The following is a 26,319-nucleotide window of genomic DNA, read 5'->3' as shown; positions in this document are numbered from 1 at the left end:
ATGCTTGTGTAAGACCAATGCGCCTTTGCGGTCTTCGAGCGGAAGATGTTGCGTACCATCTCCGGTGGACTGCAGATGGAGAACGGAAGGTGTAGAAGACGAATAAACCACTCAGTGCAGAAGCTACTTGGGGAGCCATCTATCGTCCACACAGCTAAGACTGGCAGGTTGCGGTGGATTGGGCATATCGTAAGGATGTCAGACGACAGCCCGGTAAAGAGGGTGCTTGAATCCAGTCTATCAGGGACGAGACGAAGAAGTACATAGCGGGCAAGGTCGATTAGGTGGAAGACGACCTACGGACCCTATGCAGACCGAGTAGAATGAAGACGACTATTACGTACAGCAAAGGCTACACTCCGGCTTATAGCTGTTTAGCAAGGTAAGGTGAGTAAAGGATGGCTTTGATCTTGTTTTCAGCTCTGATTGGTCGAAGTTTGCGCTTGCTTTAGCAAGGCTTATTTTGTTGTTGTTAATAGTTCAATAGTTAATATTTCGGTTTTTGGTAAACGTGTAGCTAATTTTCCAATCGATCGCTGCAAGAACAGAAGAAATCTGTTCAAAACTAACCGAGTTATAAGCATTAGAAACTAAAAAAAAAAGAATTACATATTCCGATTTTAAACTTTCAGATTACACACTCTCTCAAAGGTCTCCCGGAAGAAGAGTTGAACTTTTTTTTATTGTCTATAATTCGAGTCAATCTATTTTTGTTTTTATTCGGAACACTAAATTTGAAGTTAACGGTAGTAAACTGTACTAAAGGGGAAAATAGGTGCTTAGAAATAATCATATTGGGTGGTATTTGGCCACCAAGTAATACTCTCTGCCAAGTGAACGCCGGACGTGCGAACAGTGTGCAAGAGATACAAAATAACTTGGCCGAGTTATATGTTCTGCGGTGGTGTAACAGAAACGCATCTGACCAGAGTTTAGGAGTTGTGAGTTCTTGTCTCTCCTGCTGGACTATATTTTTAGAAATTTCGAATGATCTATTTCCCCAGTTAGTATATTTTTCCATCGTCAACGCCACATTCACTGCTCGAAATAATAAGAATAGTTGTAGTTCAGAAACTTGTTTCTGGAAATGTTAGAAAATTTAATAAACTATCTCTTGGTTTACTTAAAGGATTCAAAATATTGAAGAAATAATTGAACAACTATTTTTGTTTGAGTTATAGATCTATGTTTACCTTCCAGTTGGTCGCTAGGCACGATGCACGATGTTAGAGCAAGCCAGTCGCGTAGGTTCGAGTCTTGGCTTGGGAGAGACTCTTACCCGCATAATCAATAACCATAAACGGATGATAATCTGTATGGTTTAACGATACCCCATACAGTCGGGACTATATCCCGAACTAGTTGTTAAGCACGTTTTACGGTTATTGATTATACGGGTAGTGTCAGCAAACCATAGCAATAGAATACATAAAGATACGCAGATGGTTTGAATTTCAGGTTTGTAGGGCTTATTTTTTGTTGACAATGATGACGTAGAACTCCAAAAACATTGTTGAAAAAAACAATGTTCGGTAGATTGTTTCAAGATCTTTCCTCAAGTTTTGGAAGTTTTGAGCTGGAAAGTCTTTCCTGCGCGGTTAAATAATGCGGAATACCATTTCAAATGGTATTTGCTCGTTGACCCACATCTACGTCACAACCCAAAAGCACATGTGTTTTAGCCGATTTTCGCTACTAACACAGATAAATGTCTTCTTCTTCCTCATCTGTATACAGTCAGGTTTTTTTTACGCGGGGGATACGTACCTCGTAAAAAAAAACCGCGTTAATTCGAAAATCCGCGTAAAAAACCGCGTTAATTAAAAAATCCGCGTTAAAAAAACACGTTTTTTAAAAAAACCGCGTAAAGTACTCCAGCAAGAAGGGCTTCAGAAAAAACCCGAGACACTCTAGAACCAGTATTTAATACAGTATTTAATTGTCCTCTTTGACGGCCATTCCGGATCTTTCGGTGGGCGGAGAGTATTTTTTGGACTATGTCTTTTACTAGATAAATACTTAAACGTTTCTGGTTCCAAACCCACGTTAATTCGGAAATTCGTGAAATTTTTTTTTTGAATTAGCGCGGTATCGCGTAAAAAACCGCGTTAATTCAAAAATCCGCGTAAAAAAAACCGCGTGTTAAAAAACCGCGTAAAAAAACCTGACTATTTATCTCATTGGGACCATAGCGCTGGCCCCGCTATTGTCCCGTACATTAAACAGTGTCCTGTACATAAAAAAAAGTTCTGAATCGGAATGTGGCACCTAGGCTTTGCTTTTTAGAGATTAGTTGAACAAGCTGTTTTGAGAAAGGTTAACTTTAAGCTGTTCCCGATGTTTCAACTGAGCTAAATCTTTGTATTTTGCAGGGCCTTAAGGGGTTATATACCTTCTTGGTCGAGAAAAATGAGGGAAGTTTGAATTTATTTTTTAAGTGCATAGCACCATTTCCATTTCCAAAATACGTTTGATTTTGAGATATACCAATTATTACTGGAGTAATGGCCCTGAAACACTATTTTTTTGCAGATGCTTGCGGTGATCCTGATAGAGACTCAGCGGGTCAACCGGAATTCATAAACTCATATTATTTCATTAGTTTAGAAGTGTGCCGGGTCCTTGAACGATCGGTTTTATGAGTATTTTGTTTTCAGTGCAAACGGGAACGTTTTTCCCAAAAAATGCACCTTTTGAGCGCTAAAAATTGCATTACAAATTTTTTTGCGGCAAAATGTAACTGTATGTTTCAAAATGCAATCATTCAAGGACAGGCGAATTTAATGAAGAAAATTTGAAAAAAGATGAAGGAAATCGACTCAGTAGTTTTCCCGCAATCAGGATCACGGCAAAGTCATTTTTCGGAAAACACTATTCCGAGATAATCGCGTGTAAAGTTTCAAGTTTAGCTTATGCGGCTGTGGCGAGGCGTGCTGCAAATCGCTCTAACTTTATTCCTATTGCTCAGATCATTATGAAAATTTGTGAAAATGTTCTCAAGATGTTGTATTTGAAGATAATGCAATAAAATTTTTTTCGGTTTTTTGAAAACCAAAAAGGTATATAACCCCTTAATACATTCAGAGGTCAGATAATTGCAAGTTGTGAAATGACTTCACGCTCCGCTGAAAGATGACGAGCAAAAAATCTTCTCCTCTGTTATACTGTCGAGCAGTGCTGATAAAAGTCATTTTCCCCAGCAAAATTCTTCGAAAATTACAGCCAATCATTTTAAATTTTCACTTCCAATGATCGCAGCACTCTTTCAGATACACTAGATTTTCGTCATAGTAACGTGCTGTTATACTCAGATGAAATAGATCGCGCGCATCGTTCACGGTTACGGAATAAAATTTGACGATAAATCCAACCAAATGATCTTCACTTCAAAGCGAAAAAGAAAAACAAACAGTCCACTCAACCAAAATGAACCTCACCGAAACACTTTTTCACTGACACTGACCGGTGCCTTGACAATCTTCGTTAACTGATAAACTGATTTTGTTGTCTTGCTTTCATCGCATGAAATATAATGAGGTGTTTTGACAGTTCACTTCCAAGCAAAAAGCGGGAAGGGAGAACTCTAAAAGGATTGTAAAAAAATAACGTTTATGGATGCTTTTTTTCACTTTCACTCAAGAGTGTCAACAAATATCAACCCTGCTGTCGAGTAGTGTCTGGCTCAGGACTAGGGAGGCGGTTGGGTTTAAAGCGAGGAGCTTGGGGAATTTACCCCATCTGTCTCCCCTTGAACCCGGGCCTGGTATTTTGCTTTGAAAATTTCGGGTACCATCTTGATTTTGGCCGCCACTTTTTAATTTATTTGTAACCGCGTGTTGCATCGATTTGAAATCTTTTAAATAAGTATTCTCACTTTTCGACAGGAAGTTGAAAAATAAAATAATTAAAAATAAAACACAGTTTACAACTTTTAATTGAAATTTGTTGCTTCATGTCAAAGTGAAAAATAGAACTCTAGATGAGTGTTTTAAGAGCCCATAGATTTGTGATAGATCAATTTTCCAAGTTGATTTCCTTTATAATATTGTACTGACATTACGACAAAATTCACTAAGTTTGATCTGCTGGATTTCGCCAAGAAAACTTAAGTGTATGGTTAAATAATCATCCTATTTAATGTCCATAACTATTGTTTGATTCGTTTAGATTCGCAGCACAAAACAAATTTCCGTGAAATATGCGTTTTGTTTTAATTAAATTCGAATTTTTTGTAGGTTTGTACCAGTATTTGGAGTCAAAGAATACAAGTTTACACTATAGAATTGATGGCAGTAATATTACGTCCATATTAGGAGCTAATATAAATTTCACTAACCGAAAGGTTATTTGTTCATGGAAAACACTCTAGTCAGTCCATTTCTATTGTTGTTTCCATAATACCAATAATCTACTCTTCCCCCCTTATGTAAGCAAACTCACGTTTACATCGCCAGGAAGGTCTTATGTTTCATTACGTAATGTGTTTTCCAAAATGAGCTTATTTGAATCACATCTCTGTCAGACAATTCTTTGGACTTCTCTGGATTGTACGGCCATTCCGAAGCGTGACTTCGTGTCACCGCGTGTTGTTGTGTTTCTCCCCTAATAAAGTATATAGCAATGGCAGCAAAATAACTCATTCTGCTCATTTTTTTTCTTAGCCAACCAGAAGCAGCGAGATGAATAATCCGCGTTTCACATCTAAGGAATAAATCTCTCACAAAACAAGCTCAGTCACTCAGACTGTGGCGATGAAAATGAAAATCCTTTCTTTCTCTATTCATTATTGCACAGCAAATGTGGCTGCCTCCGCTGCGCAGTTGTTGTCTCCATCATCTATTGTTGATTTTTTTTGCTGCTCCAAACTTTTCTTCGGGTCATTTCCGCTAGCCATTCGTCGGCTGTAGTAGATGATGGAAAAGCGTGAAGTGTAGTGAAATGAAATTCGTTTCGCCACTGTAAGCTGAATTATGTTGACAATCCCTTATTTTCAGATGATCCAATCCCTTTTTTTAGGTGATAAGATAATGTCGATGTGTGTATACGAGTGGAAATTGGGTTTTCACTTTCTCTGTCGCTTTGAAGGTTCGCTGCCAGAATGTTAAGGCGAGTTTATCATAGCCTCTAGTCAGTTGGTAGCGGATTAAGTTGTATCTGTCGCTCTTCACGAAAAAGTTCTCGACGTACTATAATTTAGTTAAAATGGGGTTGAATGCTTTTAGAGAATCATTTGAGTAACCGAAAACTTGATTTGATCTCCTTTTTGGAAGATTTCGCAGTCAACTGTCATACTTTTGCTAGGCTAGCTTCGTACCTTTAAGCCAAAGCTATATTATTAAAATCGATTGTCAAGAACTCGGCATGTGTGACTCTCGATAGAGCCGGAAATGATTTAGGAAAAAGCTACTTTTTGCATCAATCACCACGATTTCAACCATTCGACGTTATTCGCCGCTCTGCGGAAAACGATGAAGATTACAATTCACTGTCACCTCCGAAGAGTAATGATGCCCCATGTTAGGACGGAAAAATGTAAAGATGACTTGCGTATAAAGACAAGAAAAATATTTTAGCTAGACCCATTACTGTTACCGGCAGGTTCGGAAAAAGGATTGCCCGAAAGGAAATGGATTCGCTATGATTCTGATCAATGCTCCTGCGTCAAACGGAATAGCACTTATGGTAATTTGGATCCACTTTGTGTGATAACGGTACTCTCAATCGCTGGTACTGTCATCACACAAACGTATGAAATTAGGTGGACTTGTGCTTGTGTGTCTTCAGTCGTATCGATTGTTCTACAGGCGAGGGAAAACTCTTAATCAAAGTTGTGCATTTAATGTGTTTTCCACTCAATGTTCTTGCTTAAAAACTCGTGTGTGTCATGTGAAGAGTTTAAAAGAGATTAGGCGAGTTCAGTAAAATAAAAACAACTTCGATTCGAATTTGTACCCAAAAGAAACTTTTGACTTTCCCTTGCGCTAGGAGCAACGAAAATGTTGGTGTGAAAACAGAGACATTTGGTACAAAACCGCTGTGACACGTTAATGGTCTTATTATGGCGTTATATACTTTAAGTTGTTCGAATGAGTCTGAATGTGCCGAATAATCATCTTTACGGGAAGTGTTACCATGATTATTGTATGAGAGTTCGACTGTTAGGAATTTTCCGATAGTTGGTTGTAATTTCGGCTGAGCAGTCCCTTGGAGATGTCACTGATCAGTGACGAAACGTCGGACAGTGAAAACTAGATCGTTTTACTTATTCAAGACTGCTCAACCGAAATTACAACCAACTATCAAGGAAGTGTTACCTATATCATTTTTTCGGTGGCTGAAGCGCATCGAGAGTTAAAAAAATAGATTTGCGGAAATACTGCCCTAATTGAAACAACGTGCCGCGATTGGTTTTGTCGTGTGGTAATTTCGATATTGACAACTGTGCGGATGAAGGGAAGCTATAAACCATTGAAGATGCTGAATTAGAGGAATTGCTCGATGAGGCGATCTTCTGCTGCTGGATCCCACTGCACCTGCTGCTTAGTTAGGACCGTCCTAGTGGCTATTCACTAGTAAACCGATTGGTTTGAGCAGAAACAGGTTCTTAGATAGCCCAAAAAGTGCATTCCCGGTTTACTAGGTATATAACTTTGTCGACCGTGCTAGGGGAAGCAATTATTAGGCGACCAATCGAATTGAAAAATGAAATATACAGGAATAATTATTTACATGTTGGTAAAGAGATGGCAATACTTTTCAGGTAATATATAAATTTAGTACCTTTATAACGCTTTCCGACAGTTTTTTTTGAGTTTCTGTGATAAGACGAGGCTTAATAACATTTTGCTATTTTGCAAAGAAAATTATAAGAATCTTAAAAGTCACAAATCGATCCTGCTTTTATATACCACAGAACGAACCTTCGTTTTGATAACCTAATTTCAAAACCATCCAATATCACAAAAGTTCTTTATTTAATTACCATATCGCGAATAACAACTGTGCTCTTCGTCATACCTAAATAACACATTAAAAAGCTTCCCTGAGCAACATGGTTGGGTAATTTACGGCTCAGTCAACTTTTAACTTCTCCGTGAACTGACACACATTGTTCAACACCGTGCGAATAGGACGAGAGAAATTGGAAAGTTCATTCATTACTAATAAATATTTTTCTGTGGAGGAAAACCTTCTAGCGTTCTGATAAGCGTATTCACATCAATTTTGTTTTCTCAAAAAAATTTAGACTTCTTCGGAACCGACCTCTACAGTGCTGCAGTTGTTGCGGACGTTCTTCGCCAGTTCATCTAATTGCTTTCGGTGATTTAATCTCGTTGAACTTGCGACCTTCCCCCTTAGTGTGTTCTCTGATACTCGTGTATTCCCTTCAGACGGATGGTGAGAACCGAAAAAGAACATTCTCGTGGTGGGTGAGTATAAAGGTTGCGAAAAGTAACGATGTAAGGGCTAATTAAAATTCATGGCGTGATTCCGTTTTCGCGTAGTGTCCTGCTGCCATGGTTGCGGAAAGAAATCAGTGAATGCGGTGGCTGCGATGGAAGTCCTGGTCCAGTGTATGTTGGTGGGTTTGTGTGGGGGGAATACTTTCCAATAGTAAGCGCACTGCCCGCCCAGCTGACAGTTCCGTGAATAGTGAGTGGTTCTGTGTATATTGTGCTCATTTAAACTTTAATGACTCCGACGGTAATTAGGCTGAGTGCTATGTGCTGTGCGGGAAGATTGAGAAGATAAGGAACGTCCAAAAGCCAGCATTGGGGAATACCAAATGCGGGTGTTCTGAGTAAGCCATAATGGCAAACATTTCGGGTGCAATGATTTTAACATTAAATTCATACTTGGATGTGCAAAGGAAGCTTTGATGATTAGATTTTTTTGGTGATGCATGTTTTTTCTAATGATTTCGTACTGTTTAATAGGTTAATGAAATGGTGGCATTGAGGAAGAGCCAGTATACAAACGATAAATCAAATGCTTAGAATATAAATCTCATTCACATTTTGAAGAATTTTCGCCCGCTGTGAAAACTAAAGCTATTATCCGAAAAAAAAATGCAAACTTCCAAAATACCTGCTCAGATTTAATCGGTTTCTCATGAAGTTCGCTCTGTTAGAATTGCTTACGGCGCAAAGATCAACCCAGTAGAGCCAAACGATAGTCTATGCGGTCAGTTTAAAATGCATCGAGCAACCTTCTTTCGGTTTTGCGTTCGCTTGCTCCTCTTCAATCCATACGAACGGCCGAGGCTTTGTTCGTGCAAAAGTGTAATTAGGGATCGTTACGGACACCTGGTCTAATCGGTGCTAAATTGTGCACATTACGGGTATTTGCACCGTCGGTCAAAGGATAAAAAGGAACCAATAGATAAAGAAAACTGGACCCTTAACTATTGTAACAGTTCTCCTTTGAACCGTGAAGCACGAAAACTGTTGAAAAAACTTTAAAAGGTGGCAAAATTTGTTCAAGTTAGCTTGCTTTAAGATTCGTGCTGAAACCAGGCTAGTCATTTTTCATAATTACATTTTCAGTTTCATTCTACTCCGTCTGCCTGCAGCAGGACGTAAATGGGAGCGGTGATGTGCGGAGGTTTGCATTCATTAATCTTAATTTGGTGGTTTGGAGACGGTTGACTGAAGATAGAATAAAGGAAATATTAGTATGTTTCCGTAAAAAAATTTAGCCTTGAATTACAAAACTGGAAAAGGTTTGACCGTAGATTTAAGATGCAGTATCCATTTTTTTCGTCAAAATCAAACGGTAAAAATATATTCTGAAGTATCAGTTTGTTTGAATAACTGGAAAAGAGTTTTTAGGGAACTGCCAAATGTTGATTAACGTGTCTGAAACTATTTCCGTTCGGACACCAGGACATCTAAGAGATTTTCTCTTGAAATTAAATTAAATCAATTGTTTGGAAAACCGTTGTGTTGTGCTATAAGTTTAACAACTCAATTTTAGAGAAAGCCTTGTAGAAAATAATGAGTCCTAAAGGGTGTGCTCTTACCAGATTAATTCTTGCAAAGTTCAACTTTTTGTAAAATTTAAAATTTTGCGAAACATTTTTATCGAGCAAAATTCAAGTACACCTATGCGGTTTTTTATGGTGAGAAGGTGCCTTGCTGTACGGTGCTCCCACAGGCCGATATTAAGAAAAAAAATGCACTAAAGGATCTGAGTGCACCATTCGATTCGTTATGATATCCTGAACCTCTGGTCAAAATTTCAAAATTGTCGTAGCTACATTTTTGAGTAATGCTCTTGTGATGGTCGTAAAGTACAAACAAGTGATATAAAAACGACGAAATATTTATTGTAGAGCACGTTTTACAACTTTGTTCTAAGAAATAATTTTGCTAAATACATTGAGTACATAAAATCAATTTTCGACAGTCAAATCTAAAAAGATCAGTATTTTTCGTGCTTAGACCACTGTGCACTGTGAGATTTTCGAGAAATTATTTCCACCAATTGTAAATATTATGTAATATAATACCTACTTGGGATGCGTAGAAAATATTTTGAAAGTTATTTCATGAAATGGTGGTTGAAAAACGTTCTTTACAATCAGTATTTCGTCATTTTTATATAACTTTTTGTACTTTACGGCCTTCAAAAGGGTATTACTCAAAAATGTACCTTGTAAAATGTATCTTGAAATGTTGACCAGAGATTCAGGATATTTTCACGAATCGAATGGTGTACTCAGATGCTTTGGTGCATTTTTTGTAATAGCGGTCTGTGAGAGTACCGTGTGCCGACAACTGTGTTCCAATAACCGTAAACAACGCTACTCTTTAGGTTTACCAATTGTTTGAAAAAAGTGAGTTTGAAGAGAATTATTAGTCATTTATTCAGAGTGTCTCATACACAATCTATTCAATTTCCATAAAAGTAAAAATAAGAAGTAAATAATTAAAAATTAAAAGGATTAATAAAATACCAAATATGCAAGAAACTGGACTTCTCACAGATGGTCTCGAGGTACGATGCTGACCAAACAAGCCAGTTGTCGTAGGTTCGAGTCGCAATTGTCCTGTACACTAAGCGGTTGGCTGCGAAGTCTGTGTATAAATAAACAGAAGGTCGAGCTTCCGAATCGGAATGTAGTACGCGGGTTTTGCTTTTACGCAACTGAACGATATTTAACACAACGGAAATCAATAAAGAACAGTAAACAGGGGATGTATAAAAATAAAAGGAAAATGGATGAAAGAAATTTCCAAAACTGTAAGTAACCATAAATGTACAAAATTGAAAACGCAAAGAGAACTTCACGATATACAACTAAGATTCTAAAAGAAGTGAGTTTGAATAGTCGCAAAAACAATACACTTAGTGAAACAAAAAAAGCATCTTAACAAATACAAAAATAGAGAGGTGAAATTTTCAGAGATCGGAACTTTGAATAACCATGACATAAGCTAATCAATTTGCAAAACCGAAAAAATAAATAATAAAATTTTATAAAATTTGAAACAATCAGGATAAAGCAAAGTGCAAATATAAATACCAAATTAATCCTCCTAGCGGTCAGACCAAGCCTTTCTCATTCGAACTTATTTTTTGTTAAAATAGATTCAATTCAATTCTACCAAAATTAACAAATTTTGGTAGGCAACAGTGAAACTAAACCGAACATTTAAGATATAACATTCACACACATATGAAAATACACTAACATATACACATGCAAAGAACATGAAATAAATATGTTTTAAATATATGACGCGAATTTTTTTTTTTTTGGTCGTGGTATAATCGAAAAGTCACTGTAGGATTTTTTTCTATTTTTCAAATATGGCTCTCTTTTCACAACTTTTGAAACACGTTCTCAATCTTCTTAATTCATCAGTTAACCTGAAATTAGTCCGTTCATCTGATATCAATATTGTTCAAATCGGTTGTGTAGTTTTTGAGATAGTGAAGTATCATGATTTTCACATTTTGATACATTATAGACGAAGTTATAGTCCGATTACAGTAAAATTCAAAAGAGTGTTATGAGGCAGCTAGACCTTTCATTCGACACTAATTTTGTGGAAATCGGTTCAGCCATCTCTGAGAAAAGTGAATGAGTTTAAGCGACTCGTGGGAATTTTATGGACAATATAAATTCACAATATTCGGCCACCGGCAGCCTTCCTTTACCGGTACCCATGGACTTATCGGAGCGCAGTCCCTTAAAAAGAAACGCGGGCGGAACGGAGGAGATGGAGCATGAGGACCATTTCAACCTCGACAGCGAATCACTGGATGGAGGACCCTCTGCTTCATCCTTAATCCTACGTTCTTCATAAGGAAATGACGAAAGTCAAATGGACTTACTTCCCCGAAGACGAAACGAAACCCGAATCATCGGCACCCCTTATCAAGCGACTTTCAAACGTGCAAAGACGGCGACTGAGCAAAAATCTTCGCTCCAGTCTATCGTACGAAGAAGCCAGGAAGCTGACCCTCCTTCCGACAGAGCAACTTGCTCAAACAAATCAAGCGACAGCGGTCGGACGGCTTGGTGTCCCCAAATACCAGTACTAAGTGTCCACAGCTTAAAAAAGTGCGGAACGGGTCCGACGCCGCTCCCGGCGGCCACATGGCGGGAGCTACAAGCCTTGCGGTTACTTCTGATACTCACCCCAGCTCCCTACTCACAACGGACCAGCTTCAGACTGTCCGGACCTCCATTCTCGATCACATTGCTGACCAGGAAAATCCAACCACCAAGCCCAAGTTTAACGGTTGCCATCTAAAAAATGGCTTTCTGCAACTTGTCTGCGCCGACACAGTACAGTGGTTGGAAAGGGAGGTACCTTCTCTCGTACCGTGGGAGGGAGCACAGCTTCGTGTATACCACATGAAGGATCTGCCAAAGGCCAGACGCTATGTCGGTTACTTCGCGGACAGTGCGAACTCTTCGGACGAGAAGATCCTTCGTTCCCTCCCGAATCAAAACGACCATCTCTCAACCAAAATGTCGCGAGTCTGTAACCGCAAATTGGTAAAGACCTCCGTCAAGCTGGTTCTGAATATTGACAAAGAATCGGCCAAACTCGTTGAGAGTGGAAACCATGAACACTACGGTTTCGGCAAAGCACGCATCTGAAAGGTAAGCGGAAGGCCGAACGTCACAGGCAGGCAAGAGTCCGTCGCAATGCCACCACCCAGGCAAAGCGATCCTGCATCAACCATCGAACAGTCGCATCCCCCGGAGTCAAAAACCGCCACAGAGTGTGGGACGACCTTCTGTTGCCAATCGACTGTTGCAACTGAAGCCAAACAGTGAGGAAGAACAATTTCCATCAACCAGCCAAACCGCTGTTGACAGCCGTCAGCCAATACCCGGATCATCTTCCGATCCGGACAAAGACGGCAACTTCACTGTAAAGCGAGCAGCCTTCGCTGCGTGCAAGCGAATCTCCATCACGCAAAAGGCGCCTTAGGTGTTCTTTGCAGGAGATTCGCTAAAGAGTAGCTAGCGGCTGCACTCATCCAGGAGCCGTTGATCAACGAATCCAAAGTCCTCGGACTTAATGCTCATAACGGTAGGTCAATCTACTGCGACACGCAGTCCAAACCAAGGACTGAAATTCTGCTAACTAGAGAACTAAATTTTTTACCTATTACAGAAATTATTCAACGTGATGTCGTTGCCGTTACGGTTGAAGTACCGATAACCAGAGTAAAGCAGGAGATGGTTGTCAAGTCGGCCTACTTCCTGGGCGACCAAGGTGACGATGTCATACGATGTCAATGTATGTAATGTAGGGAATAACCCCACTTTTATCAACGCTATCAGACAGGATGACCTTGATCTCACTCTGTGCAGCGCCTCTATTTCTGAAAGGATTAAAAATTGGCATGTCTCCGATGAACCTATCTTGTCGGATCACAGACACATTGCTTTTAATATAGAGGCTAATCCTTTAAGGAACGACTGATCGATTCACGAACTTTCAGTTTCAGGAAAATTCGAAATTTAGTTGACCTGAATTCGGCAGCAAATGATCTACTAAACAGAATTAACGCAAACTGTCCATTAACACAGCGGTCAGTATGCCGTGACGTACCCTGGTGAAATGATCAACTCAAGTGACACAAGTGACCTTCGTCGGGAAACTAGGCGGTTGTTCAACAGGGCAAATGTCACGTCTAACTTGGACGACTACAGAGCGTCCCTCACTAAGTACAACGTCGAGCTACGCAAGGCTAAACGGAAATCCAGAGTTAGTTTCTGTGGAAGAATCCAAACTCTGCCGGAAGCTATGCGGCTCCAAAAGGCAATGTTTAAAGACCATACTAACGGTTTAGGACAAGTAAGGAAAAAGGATGGATGCCTCACTGCCACTGACCAAGGAAACGTTGGAGGTTCTTATGAACACCCACTTTTCTGGATCAACAGAGACCGAAGTACTGAATAGAGATGGGTTGCGGCGGAACAATTCGAGACATATGGAGTCTCGGGAGTCCAGCCGTCGACTGTTCGCGGAAGCTTCAACTCATTCGACCCTATGAAGTCTCCAGGTCCAGACGGCATACTACCCATCTTTCTACAAAAATGGGTCGCAGTTATCATTTCCAAACTCATCAACCTCTTCAGAGCCAGCTTTATCCTGGGCCATATTCCGGATAACTGACGGAAGGTGACGGTAGTGTTTATCCCTAAAGTTGTAAGAAATGGACAAAACCCTACCTAAGACTATCAGGTCCATAAGTCTGACTACATCACTTCTCAAGTTGATGGAGAAAATAATGGATAAATATATCCGTGATGAATTTCATAAAGACTCTTGCATAGGAACCAACATGCCTATCAAAGCGCCAAGTCAACAAATACTGCTCTTCACACAGCTCAGTGACGTTGTTTGAAAAGTCCCTGAATTAATACGGCTCTCTTCAATAAGGGAATCGACCACACTTCAAAGAGCTGGATACGCAATTTTCTCTAGCAGAGTGATCACAGCAGCCTTGGGAGATTCGTCTGTTAAAATGTCAGTGATCAAGGGATGCCCGCAAGGAGGGGTTTTCTCGCCCTAATTATGGTCACTAGTTGTCGACGCACTTCTCAATAAGCTTTCACAGCTTGGTTACGAGGTCATTGGATACGCTGATAATATCGTCCTCATCGTCAGAAGTAAACAAGACGCAACTCTGACGAGCCGAATGCAAGCGGCTCTGAATGCCACCATGTTATGGTGCCTACAGGAGGGTCTAAACATAAACCCCTTGAAAAAAGTCCTAATTCCAAAACCAAATAAATAAAAATTGAAAGCTAGTGAGGAAACTGACAAAAAGGATTTAAAAGAATTGAAAAAACTGATCGCAAAATCAGGATACTCGAACAGATGGTGAAAACAAGTATGTATACCTGTATGTTATATGAGATTGGGACTTCAAATGGTGAATTGACTACCTGGAAGCAGGCTTGTCTTTTCTTCTCAGAGAAACACTTCCGAGTAGGAGATTATCTTCCACTGCGAAAGCAACAGCTCTCACACTGGTGGGCAAAGCGACGCACTCGCTTGAAGAGAGCAGCAATTCGTGTGTGTCTGGAGAGCATGCAAAAGTACACCGCAGTGGTTCCTGAAATATCTCTTAAGAGAGATAATAAACTGGTGTGAGCTTTTTCACCCGAAAGAACAAAGCAAAGCAAAGCCTTGGTGCTACATTCCGATTCGGAACTAGACCACGTGTTTATTTATACACCGACTACACAGCCGACTGTTCAGCGTACAGGATAATTGCGGGGCTAGCGCTACGATCCTACTGACACTAACAGTATCTCCCGACCCGAGACTCGAACCTACGACGACTGGCTTGTTAGGCCAGCATCGTACCTCCAGACTATCTTGGAGAAAGAACATAACGCTCAATAACTACACAGCAGAGTTCTCTCCAGTGCTCCAGTGAGGAGAACATCTAGGTAAATCTAGGAGTAAATTGCGTTGTTTGCCTTGCATCTCGAAACTGACAAAAAAAATTAAGCCACCCGCCACACTTGTTTTTCGGATGGTATCGAATTTAACTCAGCAGTGCACATTGCAGCCTAATTATGTGCATTTTCACCAAAGTGATTCGCCATTATTGTTTCGCTCAGCTGTAGTGTAATCAGCAAGAGTGTTAGATTTCTGCGAGCAGCAGAACTACAGCACAAAAAAGAAAATAGTGCAGTGCAAATATTGATACACGTAGCGCTCATGCTGGATTCACTCTGCTCTTCTCACACATTGAGGAGCATACCATTGCATGGAAGGAGTGACAAACTTAGCTCCGACCTACGGAAGTTCCTATCTCACGTCTTCATGAGTCATATCAATAGACTGCTTGGATATAGCTAGCTAGCGTAGCTTGAGCAATGTTATTAATCCGGTAACCACTAAGTGAGTTCTCATACAAATTAAACGCAGTTTTTTGCATTACTCGAGAACTAATCAACAAAATAGAACCAAATGTAGCATATGGAGATATTTAGAAGCAAGAAATGTTTTTATGGTGGTTCAAACACAAATCGAGAACTAATCAATCAAATAAAAATCATCGCACACTTTCCTTCCAGTATGTGCCTGCCTGTAGCAAATGCTTCCACCACACTCCAAAGTGTCTCAACCAGCTGACAGAGAGACAAACACACTTCCAGCTCACCCCAGATCTGATAGAAACAAGAGGGGTGTACACAACAGTGTCCACTGGCGAGTAGTCCGGAAGGTGAAAAAAACCTACCGGGCAAAAGTGTAGTCCTCGTGCAGCTACACTGCGAAAACGAATTCCACCAGAGTAAATTCGACCGGCACGAGCGGTAACGAGCAACGCAGTCTATTTTATTTTCTCCCAAACTCTTTTCCTCTTCTGCCCTGCTCAAGAAACCAACTGTGAAACGCACCGCAGATAGCTCTGCTGTGTAGTTATTGTGCGTGATGTCCACACGTGTGAGTAAGTACACCATAGTTCATTGTCTCGCTAGAGAGAGATTTCAGATTTCACCGCAGTGTTTTCAGGAGGCTCAGCAAATAAAAATTTTTTAAAAAGTTGATTCTATTGTATGTTTGGGTTTAATAATTCAGCAAAATTCATGTGGTAAATGTGGCTTTTCCTCTTCCCGAAATGAAAAATAAAATAAATAAAAAAATTAAAATAAAATAACATTAAAACTTAAAAACTAGTAAACCAGAAAACACAATAATTCCAAATTCAAAGCACAAAAGCTTTAAAAATTGATAATACTGTGAAAGTGATAAAATTCAGAGAGAATAGAGATTATAAATACCGTATTAAACTGCAGTTTAATCTGAGAAAACAAAAAGAATAGTAATATTCAAAAATTTAAAAATCTTAGAAAAATTGGAGAAAACCCTTGAAACATGAGCTTTTGCAACTGGATAACCATTTGCGTGGGTAGAAGCGATGCCACTCAATTAATGAACAAACCAAGAGATTGGCTATTTTCCCACAACTTGTTTCTCAAATGCAATTCGAAATATGTGATCATCGCTTCGATAAAGCTTTTCCATGTAATGCTCCATCTAGATGGGTGAAAGTTTACTTTCGGACAGTACGCAAACTCAAGCAAACTTGTTATCACGACTGGGGAAAAAATACTTGAGCAACTCAGATTCCGGTTATTTGGGGAAAGAAGTTTTCTAAATTGCATTCGTGTTGCAATCGTTTTTTCTTCCCTTCCCACATTCGACTGAAATATCATTACGGAAGCGCAATAAAATGCGAAAGCGAAACAGAGGTAATTCGAAACTTTTCTATCCGGAAAGGCTATCGCAACACCGGAATCGTCGCGTAAAAGAAAAAACAGAAAAGTTTTCCACCCGGGCTATAGTGGAAATTATGTTCGGGAAACAGCAAAAAAGAAGTCGAATCAAAGCATAAACTTACCGTTCGGGGCACTTGGTTGCAGTCGGGTCCATTGCGTCCACCCGGACACTCGCAGGTGAAGTCATCACCGTGATCTATGCAACGATGACCGTCCGGACACGGATCGTTGGCACAAAAGTCCACCTGCAAAGCCACCATTGGGACAGGCCATATGATGCGTGTATGCGGAAACAAAGAGATACAGGAAGAGAAAGAAAAAAAGAGGTGATGAAAACAGTGCAAGTGAAAAGCTGGCCGGCAAGCACGGAAGTGCTGTTGATGGGGTGGCGTATTGAACGTAAATTTTACAAATGAAGAAAAATATCAAGCATGCTTCAGTCTATGTGTTATTCTGTTATTATTTCGTTAGGTGTATGATTGCACTTATCTTTCACATCCTCTTTTCGAATAATTAAATTGAGCAGCAAATATAAATGTCATGGCAAAATTAAATTTGCTTTCATATAATCAAATGCGTTGCGAAATAACGCCTCAGTAATTTTCCGTTTTATAATTGCATTTGTTTTGCATTGAAAAGAATTTTTAAACTATTGACAAATAGTTAAACTGTTGTTCTATTGAAACAACTGGAAACGCGGAAATTATGCATTTCAAATATTATTCAAATTGTCATTCAATATTCACAAGCACGAAACTTGTTTCGAGATTAATCTTAAGCAAATATTGTACTGATATGTAAAAAGTAAATAAATGTGTATGATTTGACAGGTGAGAATAACACAAACGTAATTGCTAAGCTGATGGGAATAAAATTAGAGGAAAACAAAACTTCTCACAATTATTTTTCGTGGCAGAATATGGAATAGAGCTAACGTGTCTTAATCTTAATATTCATCATTGCTGAATTCATGGATTTCTGGATCACTTCATTCGCTATGTGTTAGAAAAATCCCAAGTGTACCCAGTTAACTGCACATTCATGCATGCAAAAAAAGTTGAGCCCATTGATGCGAGAACCACTCTACCAATAAAGCCGACTAAGACTACGACATCATCATCATCATCATCGTCGTCGTCGTCATCGTCGTAATCCTGCCAGTAGAGTTCTTACAGAAGCACATTACCAGGATTGAATTTAATCGCGTAGAAAATAATAATCACTCGAGTTTTAATTGCACTCGGCCGTACTGCGAAACCGATGCTAAGCTGAAAGAACAAAAACCAGAATCTGAGATCCCGCAATTTCGATCACTTTTCGAGGTAGGAATAAAACTGCATCGTATTCCATTCAAGGTGGAATAAAGGAAAACGTATATCCTGGGGGTATATTTAGAGGCTGACTTTTGCAACTGCCCTTCAATGCTTTCGTTTGTCATTGCTGACGCTGCTTGTGCCTACGCTTCTACAGATGCCAGTGTACGAGCAGGTGGAAGGCAGCAGAATCTCTTTATGGTGTAATGTGGTGTAATCGATGTTGTCGGCGTCGTCGCCAGAGTGAGGAAAAATGATTCGCAGGATTGAACGAAGAACGTTGGCTTGTTAGAAGATGACGGAAGGTAGAAGTCAATATTTAATGACATCCAATTGCTCTTGCCGACGCGACCGGATAGGAATACCAACGGTAAAGTTGTAAATCTATTCAGCTTTCGCAACGATTAGACTAATGAATTAGTAAACGGTATGCGGTATATAATAATGCTCAATTACGTTTTGCAAATCCATTAGCCGCCGCAATTATTTGCGCTACTTAGCGGATTTACATATAAAAATAGAAGGAGTTCGAAAAGACTGCATTCTGTAGATAACACTGGAAAACAGAGGTTTTGCACTAGAGCTGAAACTATAAAAAATGTAAAATTCTCATTTTTTAACCAATCCTGTGAGTTTTGGTGAAAAATGAGTTTTCCCATAAGCCAACGTAAAAGGGACGAACCCGGTAAGCACTTGAAGCACTTACCATATACCAGGGGCACCAAAATATACAGGAATAATTAAAAAGCTGTAATACTTTTAGGGCCACATTTTCTTTGGCTTTTGTCGACCAGTGTAATTTTAGTTTTAATAATTTAGAAATTCAACGATTCGATCTACACGTCATTAGAATTCATACTTATTATTATTTATTGAAAATGAGCTGAATAGCAGCTTAGCTGTAACTGAATTGAACCAGACATGAAACCTAACCAAAACTAAACAGTAACTGAATTGAAACTTATTAAAACTTAACTAAAAATGAAGTAAACCGAAATTGAACTGAAATTGAGCCGAAACAGAGCTGCGACTAGCCTAAAATTAAACATGAGCAGAGCTGAAACCTTAGTTGGAACTAAGCTGCAACTGAACAAAAAGTAAACGAAAACTAAACTGAAACTAAACGGAAACTAAGTTGCATTCAAACTTAAACTGAACTAGAACTGATCTGGAACTGAATTGAAACTGAACTAAAACCGAACTGAAACTAAACTGAAACCTTATAAAACCTAAATTAAAACTGAGGTGAACCGGAACTCCGAAATCCGGTCCAAGCTGAATTGAAAATTAACCTGCAACCAATTAAAGTTAAGCTGATCTGATACTAAGTAAATACTGAACTAAAACTGAACTGAAACTTAACTAAAACTAAGCTAGAACTGAACTCTACCAAACTTAACTGAAACTTACCTTGAATTCAACTGAAATTGAACTAAAAATGAACTAAAACTGAACCGGAAACTAAAACAAAACTGAAACTAAACTCGAGTAGAATTAAAGCTAAGTTGAAATTGAACATTAACATAACTGAACTGAAACTGAATTCAAACTCATATGAAACTGTATTGAAACTGAACTGAATTACAGTTGAAACTAAGCTAACTTGAATAGAACTGACACCAAGTTGAATCCGAACATTAAGCGAAAACTGAACTAAAATAAACTAAAACTATATTGAACCTGGCAATAAACTTAACGGAAACTGAACTGAAACTCAACACACACTAAACTTAAATTGAAATGAATGGAAAGTGAACTAAAACATCACTGAAAATGAATTATATTAAGATCAAAACTGAATTGGAACTGAGCTGCAACTAAGCTGAAACTGAAGCTGAACTACAACTAGAACTGAACTGAAACTGAATTGGAACTCGAACTATGAACGGAAATTTAGTTGATACTAAACTCGAATAGAACTGAAACTAAGTTGAAACTGAACTGGATCTCAACTGAAACTGAACCGAAACTCAGTTGAAGCTTAGCTGAAACTGAACTGAACATGAACAGAAATTAAACTAAAACTGAACTGGAATTGAATTAAAACCGAATTGGAATTGAACTGAAACTGAATCGAAGCCGAACTAAAATTGAATTGCAACCAAACTTAAACTTTATCTAATCAGAACTTAAGCTGAACTGAAACTGGACTGAATCTGATATGAAACTGTACTTAAACTAAATTTAAACTGGACTAAGACTTAGAAAAAACTACGCTCAAAATATTTTTCACGTTAAAATTACCGGAAAAGTTATGTGAATATTTTCCACTGTCATTTTCACGTAGATTTTACGTGATTGTCATTTGAGTCCATCATGAACTGTTGAGATGATTTATCATGTGAATCTTATTCAGTAGACATATGCATTTCATGTGAGCTTAACGTAGAATTCAACTACCGGTAAATTGAAAAGCATTTGATTGTCTGATAGCTACTACGTTTTATGCAACATAAAATTTTCTATTGTGGTTTCCCAAATTTTTGATAGACTGGAAATAATTTTCAGAAATTATCCAAATATTTTGCATGATGAGTCGCACGGGCATGCAAAATCGCCAATTCGTAAATGAATTTAACGACACGCAAAATGACAAAATGATATTGCGACATTTACCGGCGATAATTACTGTTAACTGCAACTGTTTATGTTAAGGTAATTCCTCCTCATTTCAACTGAATCTGTGTGAAATCTGTAAGCTCAAGACTCGATGTCGGATTCTTATGGTTTTTCTAAAGCTCACTTATTGGCAAGTCATCGAGAAATTCCTTTAAGTGTTCAGAGACTGAATTACACAACAGCTTCGCCATTTTGATTTCTGTGTATTTTCGCACGGAGAGTTCACGCGGTACTTCATTCTGTTTGACGTTGCAAATTTGACGTAGATGCTACGTGATAAAACATAGCATGCATGTGATTTTCACGTAGATGTTATGTTTGTCACATAAATCATGCAAAATGACAGAAAATGAAGAATTACAGGAAATTTCACGTAACAATAATGTGAAAAATATTTTGAGTGTAGACTAAAACTTGATTGAACCAAAACTGAAAACTTCACTAAAACGAAACTGTCGAAGCTGAATTGAAGTTGAACTGAAACTAGGCTTAAACTGAACGTAACTTGAACTAAAACTGAACTCGATAGAACCGAAAACTAAGTTGAATCTGAACATTAAACAGAAACTGAACTGAAGCTGCATTGAAACTGAACGAATCTGAGGAAAAATTGAATCAGTTGAATTTGCGAGCAAATAAGACAATAATGTTCGGACATGATCAGCAATGGTGTGCAGTCCGCCGCTTGGTACGTCTGCTGTGGAATGCTGCGATCGAATGAGTAGCTGCTTTGCCCTGCTGCTTTAAAATCAGCTGCTGCTTTACCCGCTGTGGGTCATGTCAGTTTCCATTCTTCCTCAAGAGTCAATCGCCCTCTCGCTGCAGTAATCGGTTATACAATGAAGACCAACATTTCTGCAAGCTAGAGCTTTTTCACGTGATTACTGAGAGTTAAATTTTTGGTAGGCGTGGCGAATGTAGTAGAGCGAGTAAAACATCATCAACGACAACAAGAACAAATCGTTTACAAAACGTATATTTTGGTGTCGATTGTGCTGGAAAAGAAGGGTAGTTATTGGTTGCTCAGTAGATTTAGAAAACCGATGTCATTTACCAAATTTTTAATAGAGAATAGAGGATAATCAATCGGTTGTTTTTGTTACAAAAACGCGTTCAAACACTGACCACTTTTTCTGTCGTTAAACTATTAGAAGGTAGAAGTTGGTAAATTTACTGAGTACATTTTGTGCCTTCCTAGTACTACCGCGCCACTGGAAAAGACATTCTCCATCATAAAATGTATGTGGATTGATTAAAAGACGCGATTACAAGTTGAGACCATAAGAGCCAGTTAAACAAAATTACGATCTTTCTTGTGGTAATTTCTACGAACTTATTTTGAGAAAATTATGCTCTCCTGCTAATTTTCAAGAATTGATTGTCACACGTGTCTTTGTACCCATTTGTCCCGTTTTTGCCTCAAGAAAATCTGGGCAGTCAGTTATTGGTATCTATCGTTCGGTTACACTGTTATTATCGTTTGAAATCACAACAACATTAGGTTAGTTTCAATTCCAATTTTACAGAATGTAACTGAAATGAAATGTAACTGAATGAAACTCTTATAAAATCGCCCAGTATTGGAAATTTAGTAAATTTAGCATGATTTATCCTGAATTTCGTAAAACAAACCATTTTTCACAACGCTTCCATATTCATCTCAAAACTTAAATCTCTGCTCAATTATTCATTTCAAGACGCCCCCATATTCATCACACTGTTAATCATGAATAAAACACACACTTTCGTGAATGAACGTAGCCACAAGCCGTCAAAGCAAGTTACCTAGGTATCCGATGTAGTTGTTTACGTTCAAAATTGGTAACCCAGGTAACCACTGCAGTGCTGTCGTTTTCTGTCAATTATGTCTGAATAATCCAACATTTCATGATGATCTTTTCGTATTAAAAGAAACTGATTTGGCAGCTTTTGATTTTCTTCAACGCAGTGAAAACAGATGAAAATACATACAGTTGAAATTCAGGACTTGTAAATATTCATCTCATACATTTCTGCTAATTAAAGTTTATATTTGGAAATGTGAGGTGAACATTTTAAAGGCTAAAGTTTTCTTAGTGTTGTGAGTGATTTTGTTTAGTGATTAAAATAAAAGGTGGTCCTCTAATGACGAAAAAAAATTGTGTTGGTTGCTGAATGAGTCCCGTCGTAACCGTATAGAGCAATGCGCGGATTTTGTTTCCTGAGGAAGGTTATTGAAATAAATGAGTTTTCGAGTGCAGATGCCCGGCTAAAATATCAAACTTAGACCTTTTAAGTGAATTTTGGAGGATTCTACTATATGAGAAATCTAAAAGAAACTAAGAAGAATGCACTGCATGGATTAGTAGATTGGTGTAGTTGGAAAATATACTTTTTTACTATTTTCAATTGTGTTTTCATGTTCATGAATATATGGGCTGGGATGAATAATGGAACAGTTCCCCTATTATAGTATAAGGGAACTGCTTCATTATTCATCTCATTAAGCCGATATTCGTGAAATGAACGGATGAAACATCATCACGCAAAAGTTGGATGGTGCGAAACCAGTACAAAATTGTGCGTTTTTAGCGCAATTGTTGATGTAATTTGGAACCAGTACGATAATTGCGTGTTGGGCATAACGCAATTATTGCTCTAGCGTTTTTTTAATGTATTTGGCATCTCCAAACTACTACACTTATGTCGTTTTCGTTTTCGCGGTGTGGCTACACTCAAACGACACTTTTGACACCGTAAATGTTTTATTTGACTTTTCGGACTACCCTTTTTCTGTCTCTGACTACCCTTTTTCTGTCCCTGACGACACCCGAAAAAAGCAGAGTGTACTGTAGGAAGTTACCAACACATTCACACGTATGTGTCAAAACTGGTTTGTTTTGGTTCTCGTTCTACGTGGTAAAGTGTCAGGTAAATTTTTTACAGCACATTTGCGAGATGGACATATGAAATGGAAACGAGACAAAATGACGAATTCGATAATGACCAAAACAAAACGAATTGACAGCTATCCCATTATTACGTATACCAATGCAATGACACTGAAAATGTTTTGTTTGAAGCTGCAAAGTATAGCCCGGAAAAGGTGTACCTACACCGTGTGTAGGATTACTGGCTGCTATCCATCCGGATGACTTCGATAGCGGTGAGGCAGTCCAGTCCTACATCGACCGATGCATAAGCGAAGGAAAGTTGGAAGGCTCTCTGGGCCAAATTACCAGCATTCTATCTTCTATGACCACTCAATTATAGCACCATTCGCGATTACCGTAGCCGAAATAAAACGCGGCGGATATATTCAAACAGAATTTAAATAATTAACATTTATTCATACGCATATTACTTATATTAAACGACTAATGAACAATAAGTAAAGGTGACGCGTTAGCCAGCGTCTCTTCTTGGCGATAATCTGCAATCGAACTGATCAGATTTGATTGTGCTCTGGACCTTTTAACTCCAATCTCCGCTTCTCCTTGTGAAGTAGCCCAGCTCCCATGCCAGTGATAGTATGAGAGTGCCACTCACGCTCTTATCGTGGCCGTCTGCTATCTTTCGGATTCAACTGATGATGACAATAGATCAGCACGTACGCTGCCAGTATGTGCGGAGTTCCCGCCAGCCTTCTCGCCCGTCGCTATCAGCCAGCCGCTCGCTGGGAGAGAATATCATTGGGTAGTGTGAAGTTGTGCAGTGGATCAAGCTGCGATCCAGGGTTGTATGCTCGGGTGGTTAGTGATACTCTCGTACATCCTCACCCACCCAGAAATGGCCGATTTCTGAAAATAAAAGAGACGGAAAGATCCTCTTCGGCGGGACGGGAAAATGGAACGGTGTTTACGCATTATGGGTTGGTGTAGCGTTCATCTCAAGCTCCTCATCGCCATCCGGTACAGGTAGGATGCAAAGCTTTTCTACTGGTCTAACAAGCACCCCTGACGAAGTTTTAACTGTAACGACGCGAACTACGTTGTCGTCACCGGGATGAATGGCTGTGATTCTTCCCATTCGCCAGCGCATTGGTGGAAGATTGTCGTTCTGTATCACGACTAGTTTGCCTATTTGTATCTGCACTGGTGATTTCCAGCGCTTCTGCCTTGCTTGCAACTGGTTTAAATATATTTTTGACGCCACCTGCGCCAGAACTCTTGCAGGTTTCGTTGCATTTGTTGCCATTGATTGAGTCGATTGAAGGGCACTGATTCTAAGTTGGGTTCAGGTATGGCTTGAAGTGAGCTTCCGACAAGAAAATGCGAAGGTGTTAAAGGCTCCAGATCATTTGGATCGTCAGACATCGGTGTGAGAGGTCGCGAGTTGAGACAGCCTTCAACCTGAGTGAGCAGTGTTATAAAATTTTCTGGTAAAACGGGGTTTTCTCCAACAAGCTTTAGCAGATGTCTTTTGGCAGACTTCACTGCGGCCTCCCAAAGCCCTCCGAAATGTGGTGCACCTGGAGGTGTAAAATGCCACTGTATGCCTTCAGAAGCACATTCCCTCGCAACGATTTCATGATGACGCTGATTCCTAAGCAGTTTTAAAAACTCTTGTAGCTTATTACGGGCCCCCACAAAATTAGTCCCATTGTCCGAATAAGTATCGGAACACCTGCCTCGTCTAGCAACGAAGCGACGTAAAGCCTGAAGAAATCGATCGGTTGACAAATCTGTGACCAATTCTAAGTGCACGGCTTTTGTGCATAGGCATATAAATAATGCGACATATGCCTTCACAGCAGGTCTTCTAGGAGCTGGTCGCACATATACTGGCCCAAAGTAATCAATTCCAGTTCGGGCAAAAGGCCTTGCAACAGTAACTCTGGATGATGGTAGCTCTCCCATATATTGTTGAACCTTAGTGGGATTGGAACGAAAGCATTTTACGCAGCGGTGAACGATTTGTCTAGCTACCTGTCGCCCTCCTAATGGCCAATAATGTAATCTCACGGCTCCCAGCATCAGTTGTAAGACGTCTTTCTTCTTCTCCAGCTTCGTCTATAACCTCAGCAGTTTTAGGCCATTGCTCTGGCCCACAGTGTAACCATTGCGGACCCTGCCACCAGCTGCTATTGGATAAGATATATTCTGGAGAAATCTCTCTGGATATTAGATCGGCCGGATTTTCTACGCCAGGCACATGACTCCAGTGGCAGTTTTCCGTTAACGTTTGAATTATGGACACCCGATTGGCGACGTAGGTTGTCCAATTCGCGGGGGACGCTTGAATCCAGCGCAAAACGCATGTTGAATCGGTCCAAAAATATGTTCTCAGGGGAATTTTAATAGCGCGTTTGACCTTATCATAGAGCTGAGCGGCTAACCGTGCTCCACAAAGCTCTAAGCGTGGAATTGTTTGCCTTTTTAAGGGTGCAACCTTCGACTTTGAGGTAAGAAGTCTAGTCACAACATCTCCTGCCGCGTTTTGACTCCTGATGACAAGGCATGCACCGTAGACCCTTTCTGAGGCATCGGAAAAGCAATGCATTTCCACGAAAGCTGCATTTGGTATAATTATGCAACGCTATACGGTAACTTTATTTAAAATTGGTAATTGCGCAAGGAATTTACGCCATACTTTCTCCAGCTGGGATGGTACAGGCTGATCCCATTCCAATTT

The 26,319-nt window shown here is 39.4% G+C and overlaps 1 protein-coding gene across 3 annotated transcripts in view; it reads right to left on the bottom strand.

The window, feature by feature from the left end:
• The window catches only part of LOC129727163 (uncharacterized), a 399,476-nt gene that overhangs the window by 93,317 nt on the left and 279,840 nt on the right, over positions 1-26,319 (bottom strand). For 2 of the 3 annotated variants that reach the window (XM_055684685.1, XM_055684684.1), the window contains one exon: positions 16,897-17,019. The exons of the other annotated variant lie outside the window; for it this stretch is intronic. In XM_055684685.1, coding sequence (XP_055540660.1) covers positions 16,897-17,019 — 123 coding nt within the window. The remainder of the gene's footprint in view (positions 1-16,896; positions 17,020-26,319) is intronic. 3 annotated transcript variants of the gene reach the window in all.

This window comes from Wyeomyia smithii, chromosome 3, assembly GCF_029784165.1.
Source record: "Wyeomyia smithii strain HCP4-BCI-WySm-NY-G18 chromosome 3, ASM2978416v1, whole genome shotgun sequence".
NCBI classification, from domain to species: domain Eukaryota; kingdom Metazoa; phylum Arthropoda; class Insecta; order Diptera; family Culicidae; genus Wyeomyia; species Wyeomyia smithii.
This window is presented reverse-complemented; position numbering and strand designations above follow the sequence as displayed.